General features: G+C 52.5%; 7 protein-coding genes across 7 annotated transcripts; 6 read left to right on the top strand and 1 right to left on the bottom strand.

The window, feature by feature from the left end:
- Nucleotides 1-468: 468 nt before the first annotated feature.
- HST6 (ATP-dependent permease) lies at nucleotides 469-4,848 on the top strand (the record flags this gene model as incomplete). The annotated part of the gene is made up of 3 exons (XM_056211988.1): nucleotides 469-947; nucleotides 1,005-1,668; nucleotides 1,714-4,848. The coding sequence occupies 3 exons, from the start codon at nucleotides 469-471 to the stop codon at nucleotides 4,846-4,848; spliced, it is 4,278 nt and encodes a 1,425-aa protein (XP_056075461.1).
- Nucleotides 4,849-5,619: 771 nt separating this feature from the next.
- ATG15_1 (putative lipase atg15) lies at nucleotides 5,620-6,653 on the top strand (the record flags this gene model as incomplete). The annotated part of the gene is made up of 2 exons (XM_056211989.1): nucleotides 5,620-6,322; nucleotides 6,547-6,653. 2 exons carry the CDS (start codon nucleotides 5,620-5,622, stop codon nucleotides 6,651-6,653), a joined length of 810 nt encoding a protein of 269 aa, XP_056075462.1.
- Nucleotides 6,654-7,149: 496 nt separating this feature from the next.
- N0V89_003188 (uncharacterized protein) lies at nucleotides 7,150-7,746 on the bottom strand (the record flags this gene model as incomplete). The annotated part of the gene is made up of 1 exon (XM_056211990.1): nucleotides 7,150-7,746. The coding sequence occupies one exon, from the start codon at nucleotides 7,744-7,746 to the stop codon at nucleotides 7,150-7,152; it is 597 nt and encodes a 198-aa protein (XP_056075463.1).
- A 1,271-nt stretch (nucleotides 7,747-9,017) lies between these two features.
- On the top strand, nucleotides 9,018-9,919 carry N0V89_003189 (uncharacterized protein; the record flags this gene model as incomplete). Its single annotated transcript, XM_056211991.1, has 3 exons — nucleotides 9,018-9,194; nucleotides 9,325-9,604; nucleotides 9,660-9,919. 3 exons carry the CDS (start codon nucleotides 9,018-9,020, stop codon nucleotides 9,917-9,919), a joined length of 717 nt encoding a protein of 238 aa, XP_056075464.1.
- A 3,111-nt stretch (nucleotides 9,920-13,030) lies between these two features.
- N0V89_003190 (uncharacterized protein) lies at nucleotides 13,031-15,259 on the top strand (the record flags this gene model as incomplete). Its single annotated transcript, XM_056211992.1, has 1 exon — nucleotides 13,031-15,259. One exon carries the CDS (start codon nucleotides 13,031-13,033, stop codon nucleotides 15,257-15,259), a length of 2,229 nt encoding a protein of 742 aa, XP_056075465.1.
- A 1,812-nt stretch (nucleotides 15,260-17,071) lies between these two features.
- SPC19 (DASH complex subunit spc19) lies at nucleotides 17,072-17,612 on the top strand (the record flags this gene model as incomplete). Its single annotated transcript, XM_056211993.1, has 2 exons — nucleotides 17,072-17,158; nucleotides 17,211-17,612. 2 exons carry the CDS (start codon nucleotides 17,072-17,074, stop codon nucleotides 17,610-17,612), a joined length of 489 nt encoding a protein of 162 aa, XP_056075466.1.
- A 2,250-nt stretch (nucleotides 17,613-19,862) lies between these two features.
- HRR25 (serine/threonine protein kinase) lies at nucleotides 19,863-24,810 on the top strand (the record flags this gene model as incomplete). The annotated part of the gene is made up of 4 exons (XM_056211994.1): nucleotides 19,863-20,001; nucleotides 20,054-20,542; nucleotides 20,592-21,087; nucleotides 22,344-24,810. 4 exons carry the CDS (start codon nucleotides 19,863-19,865, stop codon nucleotides 24,808-24,810), a joined length of 3,591 nt encoding a protein of 1,196 aa, XP_056075467.1.
- Between the last annotated feature and the right edge of the window lie 2,389 nt (nucleotides 24,811-27,199).

The raw sequence follows: 27,199 nt of genomic DNA on the forward strand, positions 1-27,199 counted from the left end.
AACATCTTCTCAAGATACCCACAACCAGCCGCATATCAGCGAGGAAGAGATAGTGAATGATAATGATCTGGCACCAGCTTCTGGCATGTCAGAAATCATGTTTGCCAGATCATAGCCAAATGTGATGAGCCGGTCTCGCATGGACGGACCGGACCTCGCGCAATAAAAGTTGAGTCATCATTTGCATATTGCCCGTATTTAGCGCATTGGTTGCTTTCTATTATCTAAATGGTCTGTTCGCTGCAGTGACGGAGTGCTTTCGCGCAGGAACAATACCAAGGGCGAGACAATGCAAGCGAGAACAACATGTAGCCCGTCGTGTGGTATTCACGAGCTAGTCCACATTCGGTAGCCTAAACTATCAACATCACTCGCAGCTTCGAAAATCTTCTTGCACCTCGATTCTTTGCAGCCTTTTTCTACTCGTTCTCCCGTCTCCAGGGGTGCCTACAGACATTGATCGCATCTATGACGACATCCGCAACTTCGAATAGCACCAACGAAGCGGACAAGCAAGATGGACTGCACACAGAGGAGCAGCAATTCGTTCAGCACATGGGCTGGAAGGCTCTATTCAGCTTCACAACACGAAAACATGTCCCTGTTCTCGCCTTCGCCTTATCCGCCTCGACCCTCGCCGCCCTAACGCTTCCCGCTCTGGCCGTCTTGTACGGTCTGCTGTTTCGAGAGTTCGGAGCTGTTGCCAAAGGTGACAAGTCAGATTCGCAATTCCTGAAGCAGGTCTCGACTTATTGCATATACGTCACGGCTATAGGCGGCGTAAGCTGGCTGGGTAACAGTCTGCACTTCGCCGCATTCATGACATTCGGCGAGTTGCAGGCACGTAGCGCAAGAGGGAGAATATTCGGCGCATTGCTCAAGAAGGATATGGCATGGTACGACACGCAAGATGCGGGTGTAGCGGCATTCTTGCCAGCGATGCAAACGTAAGGACAACTACAGCTCTGCAGAGTGCTATGAATGCACGGGTTGACCCGCGGTAGGCAGATTCACGACCTCCAGGTTGCAGTCTCGCAACCTTTCGGATTAGCTGTGCAATGTGTTGTTCAAACCATCGGCGCTCTAGCTGTCGCCTTCTATTCATCGTGGAGCCTCACCCTGGTCATCATCGCCTCGGTCCCCATTATGTACCTTGTGACAGCCTATTTATCCAAGCTGTTGGCGCAACGCGCAAACGAACAGAGCGACGTCTTGCAGCAAGCATTAAAATACCTCACCAATACAATCCGCAGCATCGAGACCGTCAAATGCTTCAACGGGGAACGATTCGAGTCTCAAAGGTACGGCAAAGTGGTTGCTTCAGCCGGGAGCTTGTACAACAAACAAGCCAACTTTCGAGCTCTGCAATTGGGTGCCATGCAATTCTTCACACTTAGTGTCTTCTTCCAAGGCTTCTGGTACGGCGCAAACCAAATATTCCAAGAGAAGATGAACATTGGGCAGGTCATCACAACATTCTGGGCAGCTATGATGGCTGTACAAGGAGTGACTGGATTTCTTCCCCAGTTCATTGTTCTGCAGAAAGGCAAAGTCGCTGGCGCAAGGCTCAGGGCGCTGGTGGCACAAATATCTGAAGCTAGTGCTCTGGTTGAGACGATGGGGCAACAGATACCGGCCAAGTGTGAAGGCAACATTGAGTTTCAGAAGGTGGGTGAGGGTCCTTTTCCTATATGACTAAAGCTAAACGATCAGGTATCTTTTTCATATCCATCGCGGGCAGATCAGGTTGCTTTACGCAATGTCTCCCTGTCATTCCCAGCTGGCGAGACTACCTTCGTGATTGGACGAAGCGGATCGGGCAAGAGTACGCTAGGGCAGCTGCTCGTTCGATTTTACCAGCCGGCCTCTGGTCAGATCCTGCTTGATGGCAATTCAATCCAAAGCTCTGATGTGCATTGGCTCCGCCGTCAGATTACACTCGTCGAACAACATAGCGTATTGTTCGACGCCTCTATACGACGCAACGTTGCTTTGGGTAAACCGGACCAGGAGACCAGAAGCACAGATATCCTCGATGTTCTATCTTTTGCTATGCTCCAACAGATGATAAAAGACCTTCCAGACGGTCTCGACACCGAGCTGGGATTACAAGGAAACAATCTCAGTGGTGGGCAGCGGCAGAGAATGGCGCTTGCGCGCGCCCGTCTACGCGATTCTCGGATACTCATTCTCGATGAGTCTACAAGCGCGCTTGACTACATCACAAGGTCCAACATATTGCAAGCAATACGGTCCTGGAGGCGAGATCGAACAACTATTATCATCACACATGATATTACCCAGATCGACTCGGAAGACTTTGTGTACGTCATGGACAGAGGGCAAGTGGTACAACAAGGCACACGGAAAACAATGGAAGCAGTGCCACACTCTGCGTTCCACACTTTTATGGACATACTTGAGAAAGACTGGAAAGAATTGTCGGACGAAGAAGACTCTGAGGATGACGCGGATATCATTGTGGGGCTCTATGCAGATTCAGGGAATGGGTCAAGAACACCAAGTCGCCCTAATTCTGCCATGATCAGGCGTTCTGGAATGTTTTCACCTTTTCTAAGTCCGGATATCGAAAGCGCGTTTGCTAGAAGTTGGAGAGCTTCTGGGGATTTCTCCGGCGGAACAACAACCAACTTTTCCGGCAAGCTCCGCCCGCGCCCTATGTCAGCGATTGGTAACGATCGAGAGCGATCACCCCTTAGAACAACGATACGACCGCAGTCAGCAGGTTCTTGTTTTTCCAAAGATATCGAGTTGTCGAGGCCAATATCCAGAGCTAGGCCCATATCTATTGCCGCGTCCACTAGACTACCCAGACCAATGAGTGTGGCTGAAGAGCCGTCCCATCGAGTAAAGTTCCGCGCGAGAATGAAGAAACGCAAACAACGTCGTAGCAAGGAGGAGAAGTCGACCAACACTATCGAGCAGCTAAGTATTATCGGTGTACTACGCACGGTATGGCCTTCGGTTGACTGGCCTACACGATCCGCTGTGCTCCTAGGGCTCTTTTGCTCTCTAATCCACTCGGCGGCTACTCCTGTCTTTGGATACGTGCTGTCTCAGCTATTTTCGACATTCTACACTCTGAGAAACCAAAAGCAATTGGCTCAGACTTACGCTCTTTCGATATTAGGCATTGCAGCAGCCGATGGCTTGGCCAACTACGGGTTCAACGTGTGCTTCGAGATTGTTGCGCAGAGATGGGCTACTACGCTCAGAACTGAGAGCATGAAACGTATACTTCTACAGCCACGAGAATTCTTCGACCGGGAGGAGAACAGTGTACCGCGGCTTGCTGAATGCTTGGATCAATTCGCGGAAGAGGCTCGAAATCTTCCAGGACGCTTCTTCTGCATTCTGATCATCATGGTCTTCACAGTCGTCATTGCACTCATTTGGGCCCTCGTCATTTGCTGGAAGCTTGTGCTCGTATCTATCGGTTGCCTCGCAGTCATGTTCTGCATCACCAGAGTTTTCCACTCGATCAGCAATCGCTGGGAGAGTCTTGGTAACAGCGCAAGCGAACGAGTAGGCCAAGTTCTGCACGAGACCTTCATCAACATCAGAACAGTACGGTGCCTGGTGCTGGAGGATGTATTCCGGAAGAACTATGCGGAGGCCACCAATAGTGCTCTTGCAATCGGAATGAAACGAGCGATATATACCGGCTCAATATACGGTCTCAACTACGCCAGCGCGGCGTTCGTCACAGCGACTCTCATGTGGTGGGGAGCCTGGCTCGTGTCGAAAGGCCAATACACTTCTAACGACATCATCACCGCCTTCAACGTCCTCATGCTGAGCGTCGCCCACGCCAATCACGTTGGCGATTACATCCCCCAAATCAATGTCTCCAAGGATGCTGCTTCGCGTCTCATGCGTCTTGCACGCCTTTCGCAAGATTCCCATGAGCTCAGCGGTACTTCGCAGCTCTTCACCGCCGGCGACATCGTGCTTGAAAATGTCAACTTCACTTATCCGACCAGGAAAGACCATCAAGTGCTCAAAAATGTAAGCTTCAACATTCCCAAGGGAAGCTGCACAGCCATAGTCGGCGCCTCTGGATCCGGCAAATCCACTATCGCCTCGCTCCTGTTAAAACTCTACCAAACAGGCGCCATACCATCCCCCTACAACCCAGATATCTCGGTCTCCAAACAAGACATCAAAAGGCTACACACTCTCACCCTCCGCTCACGCATCGCCGTGGTCCCGCAAACCCCAGTCCTCTTCCCCGGCACCATCAGAGATAACATCATCTACGGCCTCGACCTATCAAGCCCCTATACAACCGAGGAAAACATCCGCGCCTCCGCCTTCGCAGCCGGCTGCGACGACTTCATCGACAGCCTCCCGCAAGGCTACAGCACCGTCGTCGGCGACGGCGGCACCGGCCTCTCAGGCGGTCAAGCCCAACGTATCGCTATCGCTCGCGCGTTGGTCCGCTCCCCCGACATCCTCATTCTCGACGAAGCCACCTCCGCCCTGGACGTCGAGTCTGCTGGCATCGTGCGCGACACTATCCAACGACTTGTTCACGAGTCCCGAAATCGTGATTTTGACTCCGCACCGAGTAGTTCTCACAGCAATAGGGAAGCTACGAAGAGACTAAGCGCGAGGATGAGCCAGGCATTTCAGAGGCAGGGGATGACGGTGATTATCATCACGCATGCGAGAGAGATGATGGCGATTGCGGAGCATATTGTTATGCTGGACCAGGGGAGGGTTGTGGAGGAAGGGGGTTATGAAGAGCTGAGGCGGAAGAGGACGGGACCGTTTGCAAGGTTGTTGAAGGGTGAGGCGGGTGATGATGGTGGGGAGTTTCTATAAGTCAAGGTCTCGGAGTGAAGGAAATTTGGGAATTTGAGAGGTATGATGTGATGTATTCTGCTTTGCTTTGCGTGTGAGCTGTTTCTGTGCATAGATCCTGCTGTGCTCAAAACATGGTCTTTTGGTCTGCTGTGATCTGCAATGAATCGATGGTTTGGAGATGGGAAACGTGGAGAGGCGAGGCTGCACCATGTGCTCAAGTGAGCTGGGACTAGTGCTGTAGATCTAGCTGTTTCAGTGTTAGTGCTCAGTTAGCGCCCGGGTCATGGCACCGTCATGCGCCGCGTCCACGTCGCGTGGATGCGCGGTGGCTCAGCCGTCAGCCAAGGCCCGACTCATCGATAACAACCATCACCTCCTTCCATCCTTCCATCTCTCCAGATATGCCTACATAACATGCCGCAACGCGCGTATTGGAATACCCGTCGACTGCCCCCTACACTCGCCTTCATTTTGGTTGGTTTGCTTTTCGCTGGCTACCTTGCTGGCCCTTACTTGGTTGGAGCTAGGCATCGGCCGCCACCTGCAGCATCAACATCAAACATTGTCTTGACAACGTCAGATCCAGCAATAGATGGAGTAAAACTCCGTCATGTTTTCCATCATGGCGCTGGACAGCCAGGACCAAGGGCACGGCGCCTGGACATATCGCCTGGAAGGGTCGTGATTGAAGCTGATGCTGCCGCTCATTTTGGACCGTTTCCAGTACGCACGTCTTCGGTAAGAATCGACAAGTCGCCTCTACAAAGCTATGCTTTACAACAACAACCGATGTCGCCTATATGGCACCCAGAGTACGTCGTAGGACCGGATGTGAAAGACAAGCAGACAGTGCTGAACTTCGCCAATATGTCTGAAGACGCATACAAGCCAGGCCGTGATGATCCGGAATGGCTCGATGTGGGCAAGAGGTGGGAAAGTTCGCTTCCGTTTGGTTGGGAGGATAGTGGAATCCGAGGCCACGTCTTTAGCGATGACACCAACTCGACAGTTATTCTATCAGTCAAGGGCACCACCGTCTCGATGTTCGAAGGCAATGGTACGTCGGGCCGCGACAAGGATAACGACAATTTGTTCGGATCGTGTTGTTGTGGTCAGAATGGCCCGTATCTATGGCGTCAGGTCTGCGACTGCATGACGGGGACATACACCTGTGATGAGCAATGCGTCAAGGATGAACTTCTGAAACCCAACCGTTACTTCGAGGCGACTCTAGAGCTTTACGATGAGGTCATTCAGCTGTACCCAAAGGCGAACATCATTACGACCGGTCACAGCTTGGGAGGCGCCCTGGCTTCTTTCATCGGTCTGCGACATGGCCTTCCATCTATTACCTTCGAAACATACCCACAAGCTTTGGCTGCAGCCCGACTCGGCCTGGCCGTTAGGGGCCAGGACTCGCCACTTCGAGAGAACACTGGAGGCTTTCACTTTGGACATACTGCCGATCCGATCTACATGGGAACCTGCAATGGTGGGTCAAGCTTCTGTTCTATAGCTGGGTATGCGTTCGAGACTGTATGCCACACAGGTAAGCGGTGCGCATATGATGTTGTCAAGGACTGGGGATGGCGACAAAGCACCCAATATCACAGACTGCGTTACTCCATCGACATGGTGTACTCAAAATATGACGAGGCTGCTCCATGTGAGGATGAGGACGTCAACTGTGTTGACTGCTATCTTTGGAAACTCGAGAACGGCACAAAGAAGCATACGACAACTTCCACTTCCTCATCCACATCAACGTCTATGACACGCACCGAGACGTGCAAAACGCCTGGCTGGTGGGGCTGTCGGGATGATACTACGACTACCACAACATCGCCAACAACTACCACCACATCCACCTCAACTAGCACTTGTGAAACACCGGGCTGGTTTGGATGTAATGACAAGACCACCACTGACACCACCACTACTGACGACGCAACCACCACAACTACTTGCACCACTAAAGGTTGGTTCGGGCGTTGCCTCGACCCAACCCCCACTACTACCACAGCAGAGGCAGCACATGCGTATTGGCGAACAGAAGCGACAGCGACACCAACGGCGAGAGCAGGAGCAGCGTACGCGTACCGGCATACTGAGCCCACAGCATTTCAGACAGCTCCGTAGCATTTCCTTAGGCATCATAGCGAAAGCAAATATCATTCCACTGGTTTCATTCGAATATATCCAACGAAAACATACAACCGTACTAAGCGAGTATCCGTGAAGCATGTTACCCCAGCCTTGATAGATGCATCCTCCCTTTTGACACTTCTCCCCTCCAGCTTTCCCGACTGTGTCTTGACTTCAGATGCATTCAACCTTCTCCCACTCAACACTAATGTTAAATCCCGGCGTCAACCTCAAAAGCTCCCTCATCCCACTCCCATCCTCTCTCAAAACAAACGTAAAAACGTCATTCCCCACCGTTGTACCCACATAATTCGGAATCGTCGACCCAATAAAAGTGATATTCGCGAAGACGCCATCTTCACTAACCTTGTAGGTGCCCGAATGGGCAACAGTCCCAGCTACGATCGCAGCGTTCTGTTCGGGCGTGCCGACCTGCGTGAAGAAGTGACCGGGAGGAAACAGAGGGAGACGCGGGTCGCTGTTCTGGACTATGACGTAGTCCTGCGTGAACACAAGGGTGCCGATGGGATTGGGACCCCAAATCTCGGGGTTGTCGAGGGTGCCGTTGATATAGGTCGATAGGCTGGACATGCGGTAGACGCCGGGCATGCGGTTTGGGGTGGAAGCGGCGCTTGAAAGGCCGAGGAGGGTCGTTGTGAGGATATGGTGGGACTTCATCACGGGCGAGCCTTTTGTGGACTGCGATCTGATCTGTGCGTCGTTTTCGTTGGGTTGGTATCGAGGAGTGGCAGATGTGTTTGGGCGTTTCATCTGGTATTTATCATTGCTGGTGCCTGCTTTTATACGGTACGTGATAGCAGGTGTTCGCAGGCCATCACATGTCTATTGTTCGATCTCATGTATCCGTGGATTCTATTCTGACTTCGTGATTCTAATCTTTCTTGTGCATATGACCATGGTAAGCAGAGGCGCAGGCAGAACCCTTTTCCCAATTTCAACCATTGTTTCAGATGATCAGCCACTTGACAGTCAGGATGAGCGACCTAATTATGCCCATAGGCTATGTGGAGCATGGGGCGCAAGCCAAGGATGGTATCTAAATGGGAGCTCTCTTTGGCGAGGTGAACTTGGTCAAACACGTGCTTCGTCAAATCCTGACAGAATTGTCATGAGTGCGGGCTGTGCGGTCTCTAGGCCGCAGCACTAAAACCTAATGTACTTTTAGAGACTGAGACAAGATAGTTGCTTTGCAACGCAACTTACTTGTCTGTGAGATCTTCAAGCGAATAACGTGGAAGGTACACTTACGGGTCATATATCTGGCCGGAAGTGCAGGCGCCAGCTTTGCTTGTGTACGAAGGATCCGTAGACACGAGAGCAAAAGCTGGAAGGAAGCTCGCATCCGGATTGGGTCTTGAGGTACGAAACACCTCTCTGGCGAGAGAATGAATTGACCACATGATGCAATTTGCGAGTGTATGCGGTCTGGAGGCACAGTCAAGACATGGAGGCGTGGATGATGAAAATAATAATCAACAATCATCTTACGCAACAAGTCGGCTTACACCATTTCAGTTCAGCCTCGCTGGGTAAGTGGTGGTGACGTTACGAAGTGAACTTGCACCATGGTAATGATGCCAGCCAGTACTATCGACTGCATATGCACAAAGAAGGCACAATTTCTTCGCTGCAATACCCCAATAGTAATAACGCGCTTTTCCCTACTAGTTGCGGCGCAGCATCAACGCCGTCTGCTTGTACGCCGCATCCTATGCGGCAAAGTCAGAGAGACGTTTCGCTGAAAGTTCACCACGACGGCCGACAACATACCTTTTATTCTTCGCAGACTAACCAGCCCTTCGCTAGATTACTACACTTCAACATTCACATACCCAAACCAGCTACTATGATCAATAGTGCTCAACTCGACGGTATCGCTCTCGTTGTCGGGGTAGGTCATGCCTTCCAGTCGCTGCGGCCGACACCATGCTAACAAACTCGACTAGTCAGGAAGAGGTATCGGAAAAGAGGTCGCATTTTCTCTTGCCGAGGCAGGCGCAAAAGCTGTGGTGTTTGCAGACATGAATGAGGGATGGGCTAGGGCATCGTCCCAGGAGAGTGTGAAGTACGCGAGTAACAAGGACTACCGAACAAGCACCTTTACTATGAATGTTCAAGATGCGAAGTCAGTGGATGATATGGTGAGCTTTGTTGTGGAACAGTATGGTCGCCTGGACTATTGCGTCAATGCTGCAGGTGTAAGTAAATAATGCCTTCTGCACTCATTGTGAAAAGCGATCACTCACACACCCCCCCAACGCGGGTCGTCCAGGGGAGCCTCTTGATGTTAGTCAATGCAGAAGCTGACGTACTGGCTGTGTCTTTCAGGTCGACAACGGAGTACATGCGCCCTTGGCCGATACAGACATCGAGAATTTCGATCGTGTCATGAGCATCAACACGAGGGGAAACCTTCTTTGTGTGCGTGCAGAGGCTGCGGCTATGCGTAAGCAGACACCGAAGACATGGATAAGTAGGAACGGTACTCGCGATATCGGTCGTGGGGTTATCGTCAACATCGCCTCCGCAAACTCTTTTGCCGGTCTGCCGGGTAAAGGGTCCTACACCATCTCTAAACATGCGTCCATGGGTATCACGAAGATGGCCGGTAAGCAAAGGCCCTATTCGACCTAAGCTCTTTGGGATAATTGATCTTGTCATAGGCTTAGACCATGCACCCGACGGTATCCGTGTAAACGCAGTATGTCCAACGTGGGTACGCACACCATTGCTCGACGAGGAACTACAGAAGAACCCCGAGGTTCAAGGCATGATATCTGCCGTGGTACCGATCAAAAGAGCAGCAGAGTGTGAGGAGGTTTCTGATGTGGTCGCGTTTCTGTGCAGTCCGGCTGCGAGTTACATCAACGGCGCCAGTCTTCTTATTGACGCTGCTGTGACCACTACGGTGCGTCTCTTCTGATCGATGTAGCGATTACTCGAGAAGACCATTTATAGGCATAATGAAAAGGATCACTTCATAGTATCCGATCGTTGACGTTCTTTCGCTGCTTCTTAGGGGGGCTTGCCTCGTTTGAAGAAAACCTGAGACTCGTTGACAGCACGTCTGAGGACGCTCTAATGGCTGCGGTGTTTGCGGACCGCTATGCTGACAGGCAGGCGGAAGATGTGCTGAGGAAACTGCTGGAAATCTCTACATTTGCTGCAAGTGCACAGGAGCAGTTGTCGGACAGTAGGCTTTCGGTGGAGTACGGGCTTCCGGTACTAATGATAAGGCTGGATTAGCTGCAGTTTTGAGCAGATTTGTAAGTCGAAGATCGCTCAAGGAGGAATGCACTGTACCCATTGAATGCAGTGTGAACAGCACCATAAAAGCATGTCACGTTTGGAGCTCTGCTTTAGGGCTGATATCTGGTGCGTTCGTTGACAGGAGTCGGACGCGCCTTCCTCGCAAGCACTAATCCGGAAGCGCCCACCCTCGACCTTTACCTGACCTTTTCCCCAACCACGTAACCCTTTCCGCTGCACATCTTAGGAACATCTATTCTTGTCCGGAACTCGTTTTTGTGCCTATCTTCGCAGGTAAGGCTCTCACCCCTACAGCCATGAGCGGTGCTCTCTTTCTGGGGCCGGAGATGGGGCCGGAGCCGGAGCCGGACTACGGCGCCTTGATGTAGATCGGCTTGCCATAGAAGGTAGAGCAGTATACATCCAGTGTCGTGTTATGCCTCCAACATTATGAGAACGTGCGCATGGGTACCGCTGACGATTGTAGGCCGCTATCCTCACCACGTTAAATGTCGAAAAACTCGACAAGACAGGGTCCGTACGAGCTGCGTCACTTGTAAGATTTCGAACGCTTGAACGACACAATGGCAGGCGACCTAATCTTGATATCTGGATCGAGACTAGAGGGACTGCTTACTTCACGACAGTCAGCGTTGACCTAATAATGAGAGACCAGGTCCGATGAGACACGGCTTCCACATTTCTACTGCATTCGCTGACCCCGAAACGGAATATGGGATCTCGTCAGCAAAATCATGACGATATTTGTCAATACATCGCGGTCGCTGGCAAGATCCACTGTTTCAATATCGCTGTGCGATTGTCCTTGGTGCGCCACACAGATCAGGCAAACGACAATTTGCCTGGCCTTGATCCTGTCCTCGGGCTTCACGCCACCGGGCATACTCTGACTTCCACAACAGCCAGAAATAGGTGAAGCCATGATTTTCGATCAGAGTAAGCTGTCGCTCCGGATGATGGTTCGATGTCAGGATCGACTGTCCAGTGCCTGGGTTGTGAGGCATGCACGGCAAGGCTGCACGCTGTTCACCGGTCGTCCCTCCGACGAGCCAGATGAAGGACATGTTACGTGCTTAAGCGGAGCGAGTGTTGGAGGCTTGCTATTGGCCATGCCGTTTGAGGATGCTTTTGCGATGGCAAATGACCGAGGCGCGAGGCAACCTCTAGCGCATGTCGCCAGCAATGCACTTGCTGAACGCCTCTGCTTCGTACGCACCTGGATGCGACTCGTTTGACACTCCGTTCGCCTTATGCATGGGTGTCGCAGCAGGACCTGCAAGTGGACACAGGGCAACTTACTCAGCTGTGTCGCGCGAAATAAATGACGAGGCATCGTTTGTCGCTCACCGTTTAGGAAAATGCAGTGGTGATGAATGCAGATGTACGAGTGGGCGAATGACAAGCGAGGCATGGTTTACGCGCGAGACGAAGCGACTTCCGCTAAGCAGATCGCCCGGCCTCTTCTGCGAATGTCACTCGCGAAAAGGTGCCACATCTCGTACGTCGTCGCATCGTCCCGCACTCCGCTTGGTGGTCGCAAAGTATTGCGCAACCTGACGCATGGAGCCAGCATTGTGCAGTGTGCAAATTGCTGCGCTATCAGCCGCGCGAAACGGCCAAAGCAGGAATGGACGCCCGAGTAGTTGGTCTGAGGTAAGGATGGCACAAGTCTTTTTGCACCCGATTGTTGCCGTTTCGGGCAAGCAACGCGCCTTGCGCATGTGCAGAAAATGGGCAATGCGGCGGTTTGGCGGCGTGGTGGAGGCCGCATGTGCATATATATGGGTTGCCTCGAACCCTGGCCTTATCACCTTCTCGGCCAATTTGCAGCAGAACTCTGTTGAGGGGAAAATTCCCGAGTGCTAATGGTGGCCGACTATTCAGGAAGCTGTGGAACGAAGCTGTCGGACAAGGTCGTGCAGCAGGCTCATTGCTTTACAGTGCAACCTGCAGGACTCCTCTTCGCAGGTTGACGTCCCTCTCTCAAGTGTCCTTCACGAGGTAAATACCTTGCAAGCTGTTTTCGCCCGGACCGGAGAGGTGCGTACATGGTCGCGTGCAGGCGGTCCTACCCAGACACCTCGTATTCCGGCCCACAGTCGAAGGACAGGTGAATAGCGCAGAACCCCGCAGTCGTGTGGCGGGCGCGATGTCGACAACCGCCATTGTCTTCGTGGACAATGAAATCATGAAGATTGAAGATAGTCCGGAGCCTATGCCTCCTACACCAACATTGGCCAGCAGCAATAACATGGCACAGCCCTTGGACCCGAAAGACCCAGAAGGTTTTCTCCGGCGATGTTCTGGTTACAACAAAAAGAAAGGAGTCCGTTGCAGTGCCGTAATCGGTCGCAACTCTCATCACGTCAAGAATGTCCATTCGACTTTCCTACCTACCTGTTACACCCATAGAGATCAACAAAGCCACGCTGGATGGTGTCAGTTGGTGCAAGAGGACGGTGAGAAGTGTGGAAGATTATTTCGGTGGACACCGCCGTACTTTGAGCTTTGCGCAGAACATCAAGGACATCCTGATACGCCATGTCACTTCATGAAGCTACCGCTTGAACTTCGTCTGGAAGTATTCCGGTACTTGCTTCCATCAAGAGCTATTGGCTCGTCAACTTCGCTACTCCACATTGACGAAGACCCCGACCAGGAACAGCCCTGGTATCATTCGACAGGCTCTTCGCGTGCTGCATCTAGGAATCTCAGCAGCAACATGCATAGCAATGGATCCAATTCGTCTCTTGATCGCTCCACAATGCGTAGCGTATTCCCGGTACCGTTGATAGACCTTCTCCTTGTCAACCGCCAGGTACACGACGAAGTGAAAGACTTACTGTATAGCACCGTTCCATTCACGGTCGATGTCCGGAAAGATGGGACCTTCATGTGCGGCAGACGTCTTCTCGAACCAAGAAGGGCAGACGGGTCATCTCACTATGTAGTTGGAGATGTGGACAAAATAAAAGAAAGATTCTTGAGGACGTTTGACTGGGCTGCGGTCAAAAACTACAACGTCGATATCCTGGTGGAGAATTGGAAGGACGATACCAATCGCGGCTATCACACCTTTCCGTGGGATGAAGAGGTGGAGATCTACGACATCCGAGACTACATCGGTGTGGTGATATCCGGCATCCTCAGCAAAGCATGCAACCTCTGCAGGCTCAACGTGCGGCTGGGCTTTTCGAAATTCATCTGGACCGAAGAGGAACTCTATACCAATATCAGAACCCTGGTAGGACCTTTCAAACGTTTGCGCAACGTCAGACAGCCACGTTTCCTTGGCGTATACGAAGGGACACCGCAGACCAACTTCATGATCAGCCTGCCAGTACCCGGTCAAGCCGCGACTTTCACGACGCCCACGAATGGATCGCCTCATGGCCGACCTTCCACACCACTGTGTTCTGTTCCTCAGCTACCTATCAGGGTACCCCTCTTCGTCTGTGCCCAGCCCGGATTCGCCGAGTACCGCTCCAACTGGGAGCGCTGGATTGCTTCTGCATCCACCACTTCTCTCATTTCTAAGCCACCGATCCGTGCCATGTTTACGGAACTCAAAGAGTTCTACACTCGACTGGCGGCTACGGTACCCGATGTAACCGCACGCAACGGTCGTCACGCCTTCTTACATCGAGCGAGGGTAGCTCGGGAACAAGAGAATGTGGAAGCGTTTAGGCACTTAAGGAATGAATTGATTGGTTACTGGGAAGCGTATCTGGAGCAAGAGGAACGGAAGAAGGATGACATGAACCGAAGACTGAGCAGAATGTTGGACGTTGATGTTTATCCGGCATCTTGGGACGAGGACCATGCTTGCATCGTCGGCGCCAGCTCCCACGCAACCCGTTCGACATCAGATTCAAGCTCACAATCGCCGATTATCGCTTCCGCAGAATCATGGCGCAACGCTGCAAAGCGCTCCCCACCAGAAAAGCTCCACTCGACGTATCCTCCATCAACGTCTCTAACCATTCAGCATCAAAGCCACTCCCAGCCTGGTAGCTCCAGGTGCAATGCGGGCTCGAATGCACAAGATCCAGTCGTCATTGACCTAGCAGACGATGATGACTACATTGGCGAAAAGCAAAGAGCGGAAAACATACGCCTTCAGACTGCAATGCGGGATGTAATGCGAGTTGCCACCCAGTCCAGACAGCCACTGCAACCACAACCCACGTCACTTCACAGCCCGACTAGCTCGATCGATCAATTGTCACCCAGAAACTCTCAAGCCACTCTCCAGCCCTCAAAGGACCAACAGCCTATGGCACTGAATCCCCAACTCCACCTCGAAGCCGCAATGTCGCACCGCAGACAGATTGAAATGCAAGCACATAGAGCCCGCGCTATGCAGGAAGCAGCCGGCCGCCAGGCAATGGCACAAGCCCAAGCCCTAGCTCAACGGATGTCAGTTTCCGGGTATCCACCCGTAACAATGCAACCCCAGACTATGCTGCAGAGCCAGTATCCAGATGTCGCTACTCAAGTTCCAGCGTCTGCGTCATCCTCGGCATCTTCTTCGTTCTCGTCAGGGAACGAGCTTCCACTGTCAGCGGCGAGGGAAACACCAGTGGAGGTCGCGTACAATCAACAACAATCACCGGATCGCTGGATATGCTATGACCAATTTCCTAATAAGCAGGTTATTACAGACCAAAACATGGAGCCGGCAGTGCATGTATACGAGACCTCGTCACAGAAGCGTCCTGCCCCTGACACTGAAGAGATACAAGTACCAGACGGCAAGAGACAAAGGGTAGATTCGGGCATGGGCTGGGCAGACGAAGGATACGGGACGCAGAGAGAGCTCGGCGAGGACGAAAACGAGGCTGTGGCTGTTGATGTGCAGATGGTGTACCATCAGCAGGATACTAACAGAGGGCAATATCGAGAATGTGGAGCGCAGGTGAAGAGTGACTGGAAGGGGAAGGGGAAGGGGAAAGCGAGGGCGGAGGGCACGGAGAGTGTGTGCGTAGACTGAGATTGGAAAGGCCCTCGCCTAGCTCTCTATTCTGATGGGATGTACAAGCCTAGAGACTGGGCAACGGTTCCGCTTCGACATTGTTTTATCCCGAGTTCTGCGTCAGATGCATAGCGATGGAGTCGACGTCTAAGATTATAACTATAACGGCTTTGATGACTTCGTTTGATGATTGCTTGTATTAGTCTAGTCCTGGGTAGAATCTGTAATGGAGATGGATTTCGCATTGTGCGAGGAGGACCTGCTACACACGGCTCACATGATGTTGTCTAGCAATCGAAGCTCGTCGTGGGTCTAATCCGCTCGAAGGCAGTCGCGTGAATGCATGCGAGCTCATCGAAGCTTTCCGGAAAGCCATTGCAATGCTTTCCGTTTTTAGCTCCTGCGTGATCACCGATAATGCGAGCTTTTGCCCAAGTCGGGCTGGTTGTTGTGGAGAACGGTAAGAATATGGGAAGTACCCGTATGAGGTCCAGGTCGCAGGAACCGGGTCTTGAGTTCTTCAGATCTCCGTGCTCGGCTTGACTGCAAAGAGTGAGTAACTGTGTTGGTGCGGCCTACGTGTGTAATGTTTAAGGGACAGCATTGCCTACGCGAAATTGACAGTCACGGCAGAAGACGATGGAAAGGATGGGGTTCGATTAGGTGTGCTTGGACGCGACTCGTTCCTTCCGGGACGTTAATAGCACATTGGCTTTGAGCAGGCTGGTCAGGCTGTGGCAAATGGTGATGTAAGCTAGCATGCGCATGGCTCGGTGTGGAATTGAATGGCCAGCATCAGCCATGAAGGTGACCAGCGCTCGGCTGCCAGCCCCCGTCTAAACTGCCAGTGATGGCTGTTCCGGAGCTTTCTCGAAACGCAAGATATTCACAAGACCGTTGTAAATATAAATTGGCGGCGGACGCGGATATGTCGTTCGGAAGAGTGGCTTTTCATTTGTCCATGGATTCTATACAGTCCCTTCCTTCGCCTCATCCCTCGGCCCCTTCTCCAATGGCACAGCTATTGTACATCGCTTCCACCATGCTGCCGATCGACGTTCGTACTATTCGGGTATCGCTTAATGGCTGTCCGAGGCGGGGTTCTTGCGGAGGGGGTTCCTTGGGTCGTCCTTGTACTCATCGGCTATCCCAGGATTAGCTTTTTGCTCCATGTCGCGGCCGTTCGCGGCGTTGGATCGTGAGGTGTACTAACCAGTCATCATGGCACCAGCGGCAGCGTTAACACCGTAGAGGATGACGAGGCCTGTGGTCTTAGATTAGCCCTACTCCTGTGTCCTTCCATGATCTCCCTAGCTCCCAATCGCATCGATTTCATCTTCCCAAGCTTCCGACTCTCTCTCCTTGGTCGTTTTCGATTGGGCTTTGCGTGCGACGTACCGGAGATGTAGAAAGGCCACATGGGCTTAGCTGCGATTCGTTAGCATCCTGTGCTTCTATCGGCGGTGGAGAGCGGAGGAGAAGCTCAATTGACATACCGACAGGCGCCGGGAACTTCTTGCCGAGGAAACCAGGCATCTTTGCGAATTGATGGAGGTATCGGGGTGGATGGGGTGGTGGTCGAGGTGGTGATGGCGGATGGGAGGTGAGCTGCTGGGCTCCGAATCTTCGCGCCGCCAAGACGGTGGTTTGCCGGGGTTCCGCCGCGGTGGTGGGGATCGCGGGCGAGGGTAAACATTGGGCAATTGATACAACTACACCATCGAACAATAACTTTTAAAACGACAAAGTTTACTATAGCTTGGAAACACGCGAGACGCCACCTTGGAGATCATGGCTCTCGATAGCTGCGTCGGATCGCTGCGCAACAGCATGCAGCTGCTCGACTCGTCCATCAACATCCTCGAGGAATCTACCAACGACTTTCCACGTCTCTGTAAAGTCCTCCAGACTACTCGGGTAAGATCCAGCGTTTTGTATCTGTCTCGTATGACTACTAAATCACCACCAGCACTTCGAACTCATATCCGAACCCGACCTGCACACCGCTCAATCCGCCCTCCTCTCCGAGATCCGTCCCGAAGTCGAAGCCCTCTTCACACGCGTGCAAAACTACCTCGACAAGCTAGAGCGCCGCGAGCAATCTCTGATTGCGAAGTGTGATCTGAACGACGGTCGTCTCGATACCCCAGACAATAGCGCCGAGTCCGCATTTGCGACCAAGAGTAGAGGAAGCGAAGGGGCGAATGGGAAGCCTATGAGCACGGTCCAGGAGATGAAATATAAGCAGTTGAAGGCGAAAAAGCAGCGGTTGAGCTATGCTGTCGAGACGCTGGAGATGCAGGCTAAGCAGAGGGAGAGGCAGTTGCGGATGAGCATGGCGGCGCCGCAGCAATTTGGGTATGAAGATTGACAGTCATGGATGATAAATCGATTGTGCGCACCAGAGGGTTTTCGGATTTTGGGACGGGCGTTTGCTTTATGATACCCACGGTTATGGAACATCACGACTGCTACGATGATGGTGAAGGCCTTCCATCACTTGTCGCAAGACTTTGTGTATGGTACAAGAAAGGTGCAAAGCGAAGATCAGTCTTGATGGAAGGGAAAGAGCTGGATCAGAGAACGTCAGACAGATGCATATGCGCTGGATATAGAGCGACTGCTTATCATCTCCGTATAGAAGCTTGCTTAGTCGCGAGCAAAACTATGTGGTCTTGATGATTGAACGATACAATTTTGCGAGGAAATCGACGTAGTGGTCTAGACATCCATTATTGTTTTGCGTCGTGTACCTGAAGCTACGACGCAGCGCAACCTGGATATGCCTGCCGTAGTAGCGCTCACGCATAGTACCACCTACGTAGACTAGCAGCTGTTTCCCGGTACGGACCGTATGAGCTCGGTTAATACGAGCTGCTGATGCATAATAGCAGTCCTGCAAGCCACATTATTCACTTGATAGGGTTTGACCAACACGCGAGTGCGTTGTTCACAGGCGTATTGGTGGATATGGAATGTTAATCTGCATCATGTTGGCGGCAAGGAGATTGGCGAGACACGTGTAGCCCTGTCATTCATGCCGCTGGTAGGGAAGCAATGTCGTCTTCCGTGCGAGACGGCTTTCCATTCGTTGGGTTATCATGCGGGATTGATGTTGGCTGGAGGATTGCTAGATTGGGGAAGACGAAGAGGTGCGTCTATGGCATGTCCAGGGCTGTGGTAAGACGTAGGACCCAGAGGAGTGGAAATAGAACGGCGGCGCCGCCCGAGTGCTGTTATTGAAAACGCATGCCTTTAAATATACAGTAGGATAATGTTTGGACATACGATAGGTATTTGGTGGTGTTTACGAGAGCCGCCAGCGGGCCGAGTAGTGGCTCGATCGATCGAGACATGCAAACAAGCTGCACGTCGCCGTAGCGTCGCGGACACTTGTGCTCCCATGCGGAACCGTTGGGCACGTTTCTGAACAACTTCCGTCAAGCATGACGGCACGTGTAGGGATGGTCCGGTAAGAAAACGGCCCATTGGTAGGCAGAGTGCCAGACCATGGTTGGGCTGCACCGCCGCAAGGACCGAGCACGCTGCCGAAAAGGGCATCCCAGACAAGTATGGAATTTGGGGAAGTCGGTCTCTGATTTTAAGGACGTCCTCAGCGGTCCTTTTGCGGCCACATGTACATCATTCTCACGTCGGTCGGGGGGGCGACCAAGTTATTGGGCATGACAGGACCGGCTGCACGGCAACTGGAGCGAGTGCAGCCTATTTTGGGACGACTTTCGGCGTCATATGCAGGCAGAGTTGCAGCTGGTCGTGTACTCAAGGTCAGACGCGGTTGGCGACAGCGGGCTCTTCTAGACAGTGGGCGAGTGACGCGCATAAAGGGGTCAGCGTGCAGGTGACTGAAGCTGTGTTCCTCAGCTGTCGGGCTACGACCAGTGCTGGAGCGGAGCCCCTTCTGAAACGTCGTGAGGCATTTGAGCGTCCGCAAAGGCAGGTCGGGCTGGTCTGAGCAGTGGGAGAGCGCAGGCAAGAAGGCGTGATTGGCAGGGCCGTCTCGTCTCCACCGACTCCAGGTGAAAGAGCTTCCACGCTAGGGCCCCTCACGTGACTTCCTCTTCCAAGGCCTGCGGCTGGCAATACGAAGCCTCTCTCAGACGCTCCCCTCGTCCCTCCCTCTCTCCATACCATAAACACTCGCCCCGAGTGTGAACCTTGGGCCTTTCTGCCGGTTGTTCGCGTGCAGCCGCTTACCTGCACCCAGCGTCCTCGCAACAGACCCTAGACCCGTGCCCGCCCCGTACATTCGACGGTGCCGCTACCCATTGGGCTCATCTGCCATTCACGCCCTGTAAGTCAGTCGTCCCTGCGATCGGCCTCACGCCCTCCGCAACACCCTCACCACCTATTTATCACTTGTCTACCCCACTCACCCGGGTCTGCTCTCTTCGCACAAGCCGTTCCTCGGTTGTGTTTCGCTCCGCTTACTCACCGCCTCGTTGGCAAACCTCTTGAACTGACCGGAATACCCACGCAGGCTGAGAACCTTACCCACGCAGCCACTGCAGCTCGACTGCACCTTCGCACGCCCCCTCTACCCACATAAAACCCACAATCGCAGGCCGACCTCTCTGGTTGACCTCCTGTAAACATGACGACAATGGTACGAGCGACCCCGCCCCAGCGGCACACACGCACTGCAGGGTTGGAGCTGACGGGCATACAGGATCTCCGTGTCGGCAACAAGTATAGAATCGGTCGCAAGATTGGCAGCGGCTCTTTCGGTGATATCTACTTGGGTAGGCACCCGCAAGGTACTCGTGTTCTGACACGATGCTGATACTGAGACAGGCACCAACATAATCTCGGGCGAGGAGATTGCCATTAAGCTCGAGAGCGTCAAGGCTAAGCACCCGCAACTGGAATATGAAGCCCGTGTCTACAAGTCCCTCGCCGGTGGTGTCGGTATCCCCTTCGTCCGCTGGTTCGGCACCGAGTGCGACTACAACGCCATGGTTTTGGACCTTCTCGGCCCCAGTTTGGAGGACCTCTTCAACTTCTGCAACCGCAAGTTCTCGCTTAAGACCGTTCTGCTCCTTGCCGACCAGCTTATCTCCCGCATTGAGTACATTCACGCCAAGTCCTTCATCCACCGTGATATTAAGCCGGACAACTTCCTGATGGGCATCGGCAAGCGCGGCAACCAGGTCAACGTGATCGATTTTGGTCTAGCCAAGAAGTACCGTGACCCGAAGACTCACTTCCACATTCCATACCGTGAGAACAAGAACTTGACCGGTACCGCTCGTTATGCCTCCATCAACACCCACTTGGGTGTCGGTAAGTCGTACCCATGCTACTGTCTCAGTACCTGGCTAACAGCCACCAGAGCAATCTCGTCGTGATGATATGGAGTCCCTTGGATATGTCATGCTCTATTTCTGCCGTGGATCCCTCCCCTGGCAAGGACTCAAGGCCGCTACCAAGAAGCAGAAGTACGACCGTATTATGGAGAAGAAGATGACGACTCCTACCGAGGTCCTGTGCCGTGGCTTCCCTAACGAGTTCGCCATCTACCTGAACTACACCCGTTCCCTGCGCTTCGACGATAAGCCGGACTACTCATACCTTCGCAAGATTTTCCGTGACCTCTTTGTCCGCGAGGGTTTCCAGTACGACTATGTTTTCGACTGGACCGTCTACAAGTACCAGAAGAACGCTCAGGCCATCGCTCAGGCCGCTGGTAACCAGGGTCAGGGCGAGGAAGATGACAAGGCTCGCGGTCGCCACGTCACCACCACTGCCGCTGCCAACGCTGGCACTGGAACTGGCACTGCTACCAAGGGAGGCCGTCCAGTCAATGCGCGCCAGGAGGGCACCGGAATGTGAGTTCGACATATCTGATCCTAGTAAGGGACTCCTCTCCTCTGCGTGTAGTGTTCGTTCATAACGCTGGGCGCGGGGGATTGCCAACCAGACCTTACTAATATTTGTCTCCATGTCCAGGCAGCTTCGTTCGTCTAACAAGCGTGGCGGTGATCAGTATGCAAACGGCGGCTACTGAACATGATGCGGCTTTCGATTCGTCATCTCCAATCTCTTTAGCGGACGTGGGCGTACTTACTCAACGCTACTCCGCTCAATCTCGGGAAATGCGGCACTGCCGTCCTCGTACATCTCTGGACGGCAGTCATTTTCCTCGATCAGTACACGGGCGTTGCTCGTCAAATTGGACTGGGACCTGGACCCGACTCTTTCGATGTCTTGCGTTTACCATGGCCTTTTTGTTTGGCGACTCTGATCCGTGTTCTCGGCTTGTCCCGCGGTACCATTCGACAGTCTTTCGACCAGTATATCCTTGAACAACACCGATGGGAATTGGTCACCTGGCTTCCACTGGATGTTATCTCAGGAACGTTGGACCGCTAAGGTTTTACCGGACAATGCCCCATTGATCACTGGCACTTGGTCTGATTCACGGTTCTCCACTCGTAATACTTGTCCCTGCCCCCTATATTTTTGTTGCGATTTCCTAGAACTTTTCCTTACCCTTGTGCGTTTCCCCCCTTCGAGGATGGTCTGCCAGCTTGTGGGGATGTCTGATGTTAAAGGGGACGAGTACACCTAAATTGCAAAATGAGTCTGAAGAAGCTGGTCATGTTGGTAGCCGAAGTAGGAGGGGATGAAGGTGACGGGCGGCTGGATTTCCATATCTCAGGAAGACGGACTCAGAAGGGGCCGCTTCCGGGAGGTGAAGTCTAGCATGCCATCACTGCTCCCGGGCGTAGAAGGTTTCAGATACTTTTCTTGCTCTTCAATCATGACTTTCTTTCTATACGCCTCCAACACATGCGTGACATGTATAAGCGTGACACTATGCCTCGAGTACGCCGCCAGCTGGCTGCCAAGTCCTGCAGCTATGCCTCGCAAAAACCCATGTATCAACATGTATACCTAAGTAATAGGAGATAAACGTACATGTATGATTCCCTTGCCAGCAGATATCATCAATACACAGTACACAATACACAAGACTCTAAAGTACGCCTGTGAGAGGCCCGTTCAGGTAGATTACTTTGCTCCGCAACGCGTGTTCTGTGATTGGTCGATTGATATCTTAGCGTGATGATTGGGAGCACAGGAGGCAACTTTTCCTGCGGCGTGCGCATCTCGACGCCTTACAACACCCATTTGCGAAGATGGTCCCGGGGAGGAGTTTGCATTCCATCTGTAACTCATGCAGACTTAATTCATTGTTGACGCAAGCGCGCAATGCGAGATCACGGACACCATTACCACGATCGAACAGATTCCCCCAAACGAGCGCATTCGTCGCACAGCATGCTTCTCAACGAAGAGCGTTCTCTACAACATGGCGACTGAATCAGCAAACAGAAGAACATACGGTGAGCTCTTCTGCGAACGTGAACGATTTGCCACCGACGCCGGAGGACCGCCTGAGCATCGAGGTTAATGTGCGGAAGGCGCGACAATCATTCGGGGATGCGCTGCCGAAGGGGCATCTGAGTGACGAGGAACTAAAAGTGTATGAAAGACTCTACGGAATCCCGATATTTGTAGAGACTGCGGAGGAGCTGCAGGATCTGGAGGTTGTAGAGGAGGAGGTTTTCGAGGAGCAACTTGACGACGGGTCAACAGTGCTGTTGAGGAAGGGTGAAGATGGCGAACTGGAAGAGGTGGAGGTATTCGAAGAGGTTGAGGAAGAACTGGTAGATGAAGAGGAGGGGGAAAGCATGACAGAGGAGGAATGGGAGGCGCTGCGTGAAAAGAAGGCGCAGAACTACCACGACAACGTGTACGAGGAGTCGAGGAGAGGGATGGAAGAGGACCAAGAGGAGGACGTTGAGGAGGACGACGAATTCATGCGCGCTCATCCTTTGACCATTGCTGGCAGATTCAAGCCCTCGCCCTCGACCGTGTTTCTACCCAAGGAAACCCTCGTAGATCCTATCGCACAGCTGCTCACCCGAGCGAACCACAAACACCTTGCCGAATCATCAAATCGTATACTGGGAGGTCCTGGTCTGCCGTTCTCCGCTTCCACCCCTGCGGCTCGTCTGGGCAAAGAGCAGAAGCCGATACCGCTCGATCCTTCAGACGCGACCATGGGGAATATCGAAGCGGATGTATATATGGCCTCCGTCCAGCCTGGCACATATGCGAGCGTCATGAGTTCTCTGGTCGAAGTACGACGAAGATTGGGCTCCTCGTGGATTGAGAACCTCATTACGAACAAAAAAGGTGGCATGGTGCTCGACGCAGGATCCGGTGGCGTTGGTGTACTCGCGTGGCATGAAGTATTGAAGGCTGACTGGGAGCGCATGCAAGAAGAGTCTGGCAGTACGGAACGAACGAACGCACCGCTGGGGAAAGCTACCGTGTTGACAGCGCCGGATACGCTGCGACATCGTGCTAGCCGCTTGTTGGAAAACACCACTTTCATCCCTCGTTTACCTGATTCTGTTACAGAGGAGGAAGAAGTCAACGCACAACAACCGCGGAAGGTGTATGACTTGATCATTGCCCCGCACACGCTCTGGGGCTTGAAGCAGGAGTATCTACGAAAGGAGCAGGTTCAGAAGTACTGGTCCCTCCTCAATCCCAAGGGCGGCGTCCTAGTTCTTATTGAAAAGGGCTTACCTCGTGGTTTTGAAGTCGTAGCTGCAGCCCGCGAGCTTTTACTCGACAGGCATATTGCCTCGCCAGATTCTAAACAAATCGAGATGCCTCTTGAGGAACAGGTGTCGAACCCCGACGAGGAAACTCAATTTGCAGAGAAGGAGACGGGCATGATCATCGCGCCCTGCACTAACCACGGCACATGCCCAATGTACCAATCTCCAGGCATCAGTCACGGCCGAAAAGACTTCTGCTTCTTCAGCCAGCGGTATATTCGACCGCCGTACCTACAACGCATACTCAACGCTACAGACCGCAACCACGAAGATATCCAATACAGTTACCTCGCTGTGCAGCGTGGCCGCGACCAGCGCCTAGCTCAACACGACACACTCGGCAAGGGCTTCGTGCAAGGCGAGACGGCCACAGACGCCGCCTTCTCAGGCCACGAGTACAAGCCGGATCCCGAAGCCGAGGAAGGCCAGGAACTTGACCACTACACCGCAGAAGACGTAAACCCCCTGACCCTGCCTCGCCTCATCCTCCCCGCCCTCAAACGCCGCGGCCACATCATCCTCGACGTATGCACTCCCGCTGCCACCCTTGAGCGCTGGACCGTCCCGCGCTCCTTCTCCCGCCAGGCCTTCCGCGACGCGAGAAAAGCGCGGTGGGGTGACCTGTGGGCGCTCGGTGCGAAGACGCGAATCCCACGCAACGTGCGACTCGGCAGACCGCGCGATGAGTTCGACCGTAAGGGAAGGCGCATCAGGGCGCCTAAGAAGGTCACGATTCAGTTGGATGTTGGGTCGAAGGGCGATGAGGCGGTGGATAAGGGCGCTAGAGTGCTGTCGAAGGGCAGGGGCGATAGGGACGGCCGGTACAGCGCGGACAGGAAGATCAGGGGAAGCGGGGGGCGGAAGGGGAGGAAGAAGAATGTGGAGAGTGGGAGTGAGGATTTGCTGGATTGAAGAGGAAGGTATGATAGAGCGGGATGAAAGGATGTTTGAAAAAGTGTAAGATTGGGTTGGGAGGATTTGATTGCATTGGTCGGAGTCACCTGGGTAGGCTGTAAAAGTATTGGTAGCATGCTAGGCATGTCAGGAAGACGGCTCTCGTGTACAACATGTATAACAGATATTCCACAGAGGCGCATCACTCCTCTGGCAATTTCAACTTATATTAGCTCATTTATGTATCTGCATAGGGTATAGACTGGGCAAGCACACTTCTTGGATCCGGCAGTGGCTTTCGATGTTTTCCACTTGTAGTTCTATAATAAGGATATCAACTTGAACAACACTAGGACATACAATTCGAAGCTTACACGTGGAGCTCCACTCCGGGTTCCTCGCCGCGAGCTATTCGTGACGCGTGCTCTTCTCGCAAGCCATGCTTCAGCAGATACATCAAACAAGCAGCAAGAAACATTTTCCCCTCGCCATCATGGCCATGACGCTTTTTGCACGGTTTCGAAGCATCTTATCCCAAAACTCAATTCCAGAAGCAAGCCTTGATATCCACAGATATTGTCGATCTCTGAACTTCGCAAGTAATGTGCATGTTCCCCTGTTCTACTTCGTTTGATGTCTTTTTCCAATGGACTGTCCTGTCTACTATTTACCTAGGAAGATTTGAACGGTTAAGGCCGGTTGAGCTGGACCTCTGTTGACCCGACAAGACCATCTGCAAGGTACTGAGTCACTCCAAGCTCTTCGTTTCCAGTGCCAACGTGGGGCATCATCGGTTCCTTCCAAGAGCAGCAGCCACCTTGCTTCATCTAGTTCTTGTGAAAGGTCAAGAATTGTGAAATCGCGCGTAGAATGTCTCCACGCAGCCCCACGAGGAAACGCACAGTCTCGTTGTAGCTTTGCGCTTTGCTTTTCTAAGTATTGTTCGCAATCTGTAGTGGGTAGGTTCTCCCAGATCCGCGGGAATATCCACGTCACATCGTTCAGCGTCCCAAATGCGAGACCTAACCCGATGTTGCGTCTAGTGTTGCGTGGTATAATACTTTCCACCTTTGACTCGTGTCTAGTAAGCAAACCTACATTGACCGTGTTCTTCGTGGAAGAAGAGAAGACCGAATCATACGACCATTGTAATGTATCATCTTGGGATCTCATAGTTGAACCGATGTAACATCCATTCGTTGGGTATATCACATATATGGGAAGTAGACCTGTTGTCAACAAAGACCTTGGTTCAATCTTGTTGTATGCGCTTCCGTCCGATCTCAATTGTGGAGATATCCAAAGCTCCTTTGGTGAGTACTGAAATCTTTCCAGGCTTGAGAAGTGGTAAATAGTACAATCATGCCAGGCCGAACGGAACCATCTTGTGAAACGTCCGCTAGTTCTCTTCTCTAGCAGGATTGCCACGAATGCGCCATCTTGACCAGATAAACAAGCCAAAATAGCAAAGTATAGACTTTCAGAATTCGGCATTGCGAAAATAGGAAGTTCGATATGAAGACCAATGTTTGTTATGGTGTAGTCCAATTTGGCCTCTTCTAGGCCGAACTTGCTGATGTACATATCAAGCTCCATGCGACGATAGGTGTGCTCCGATAGGAAGTCTCTTGCCGATGTGGCCAGCATGTCTCCAGTCGCCATGCGCCGATTCCAGGCGAAAATAGTGTGATCGTGACTGCGCTGCATGATCTCGGTTTGTAGTCTGCGGAAAGCTGGTGCACGGCCTTCTCCATAAAGTGGTGGCATATGTACATCAAAAATGCCCATCAGTGAATACACTTCATCCTCTTCTCTTGTCGCCTCACGCCAAGCGGCCCAATACATCCTCTCAGCTATAGTGAAATCGCTCAAGCATTGAGGATCCAAAAGAACATCTCGAGGTACGTGTGATGCTTCACTCAGGAGATCACAAAGCGACTGCTTAGTTCCCAGGACCTTCCAGCCTTTTGAGTATAGATATACCTCTTTTGGTGCGATCAATGCTTGCAAGGTCCATGCCCGTGTGAACCAGATGCTGGCTCCGATGCTTTCCTGCGTCGGATAGTTTTCAACATCGTCCAGGTACGTAAAACAGATGTCAGACTTCGCATAGAACTGATACATTGAGTTGATCGCCTCGGACAGCTCTGCGCTAGAAGTCTTGTCGATGCAACAAGTATCGTTCCACACGTAGCTTAGGCCCATTTGTAACGCGATACGGCAGCAAGATTCGAGTTTGTCCCAGCCTTTCTTACTTTGAGCAGTGGATCGATCCGCATTGGTGATATCTGAGAACAGCACCTCCTCTTCGCGCCAGCGGTGCGAGAGGATCACGTAGCGAGGGATGTCGGCACCGAATCTTTCGCAGAGTGAGATATTCAAGGGATCACCGCTCCAAGGATCTCCT

This window comes from Didymosphaeria variabile (assembly GCF_027946475.1).
Source record: "Didymosphaeria variabile strain IMI 356815 chromosome Unknown scaffold_2, whole genome shotgun sequence".
NCBI lineage: Eukaryota > Fungi > Ascomycota > Dothideomycetes > Pleosporales > Didymosphaeriaceae > Didymosphaeria > Didymosphaeria variabile.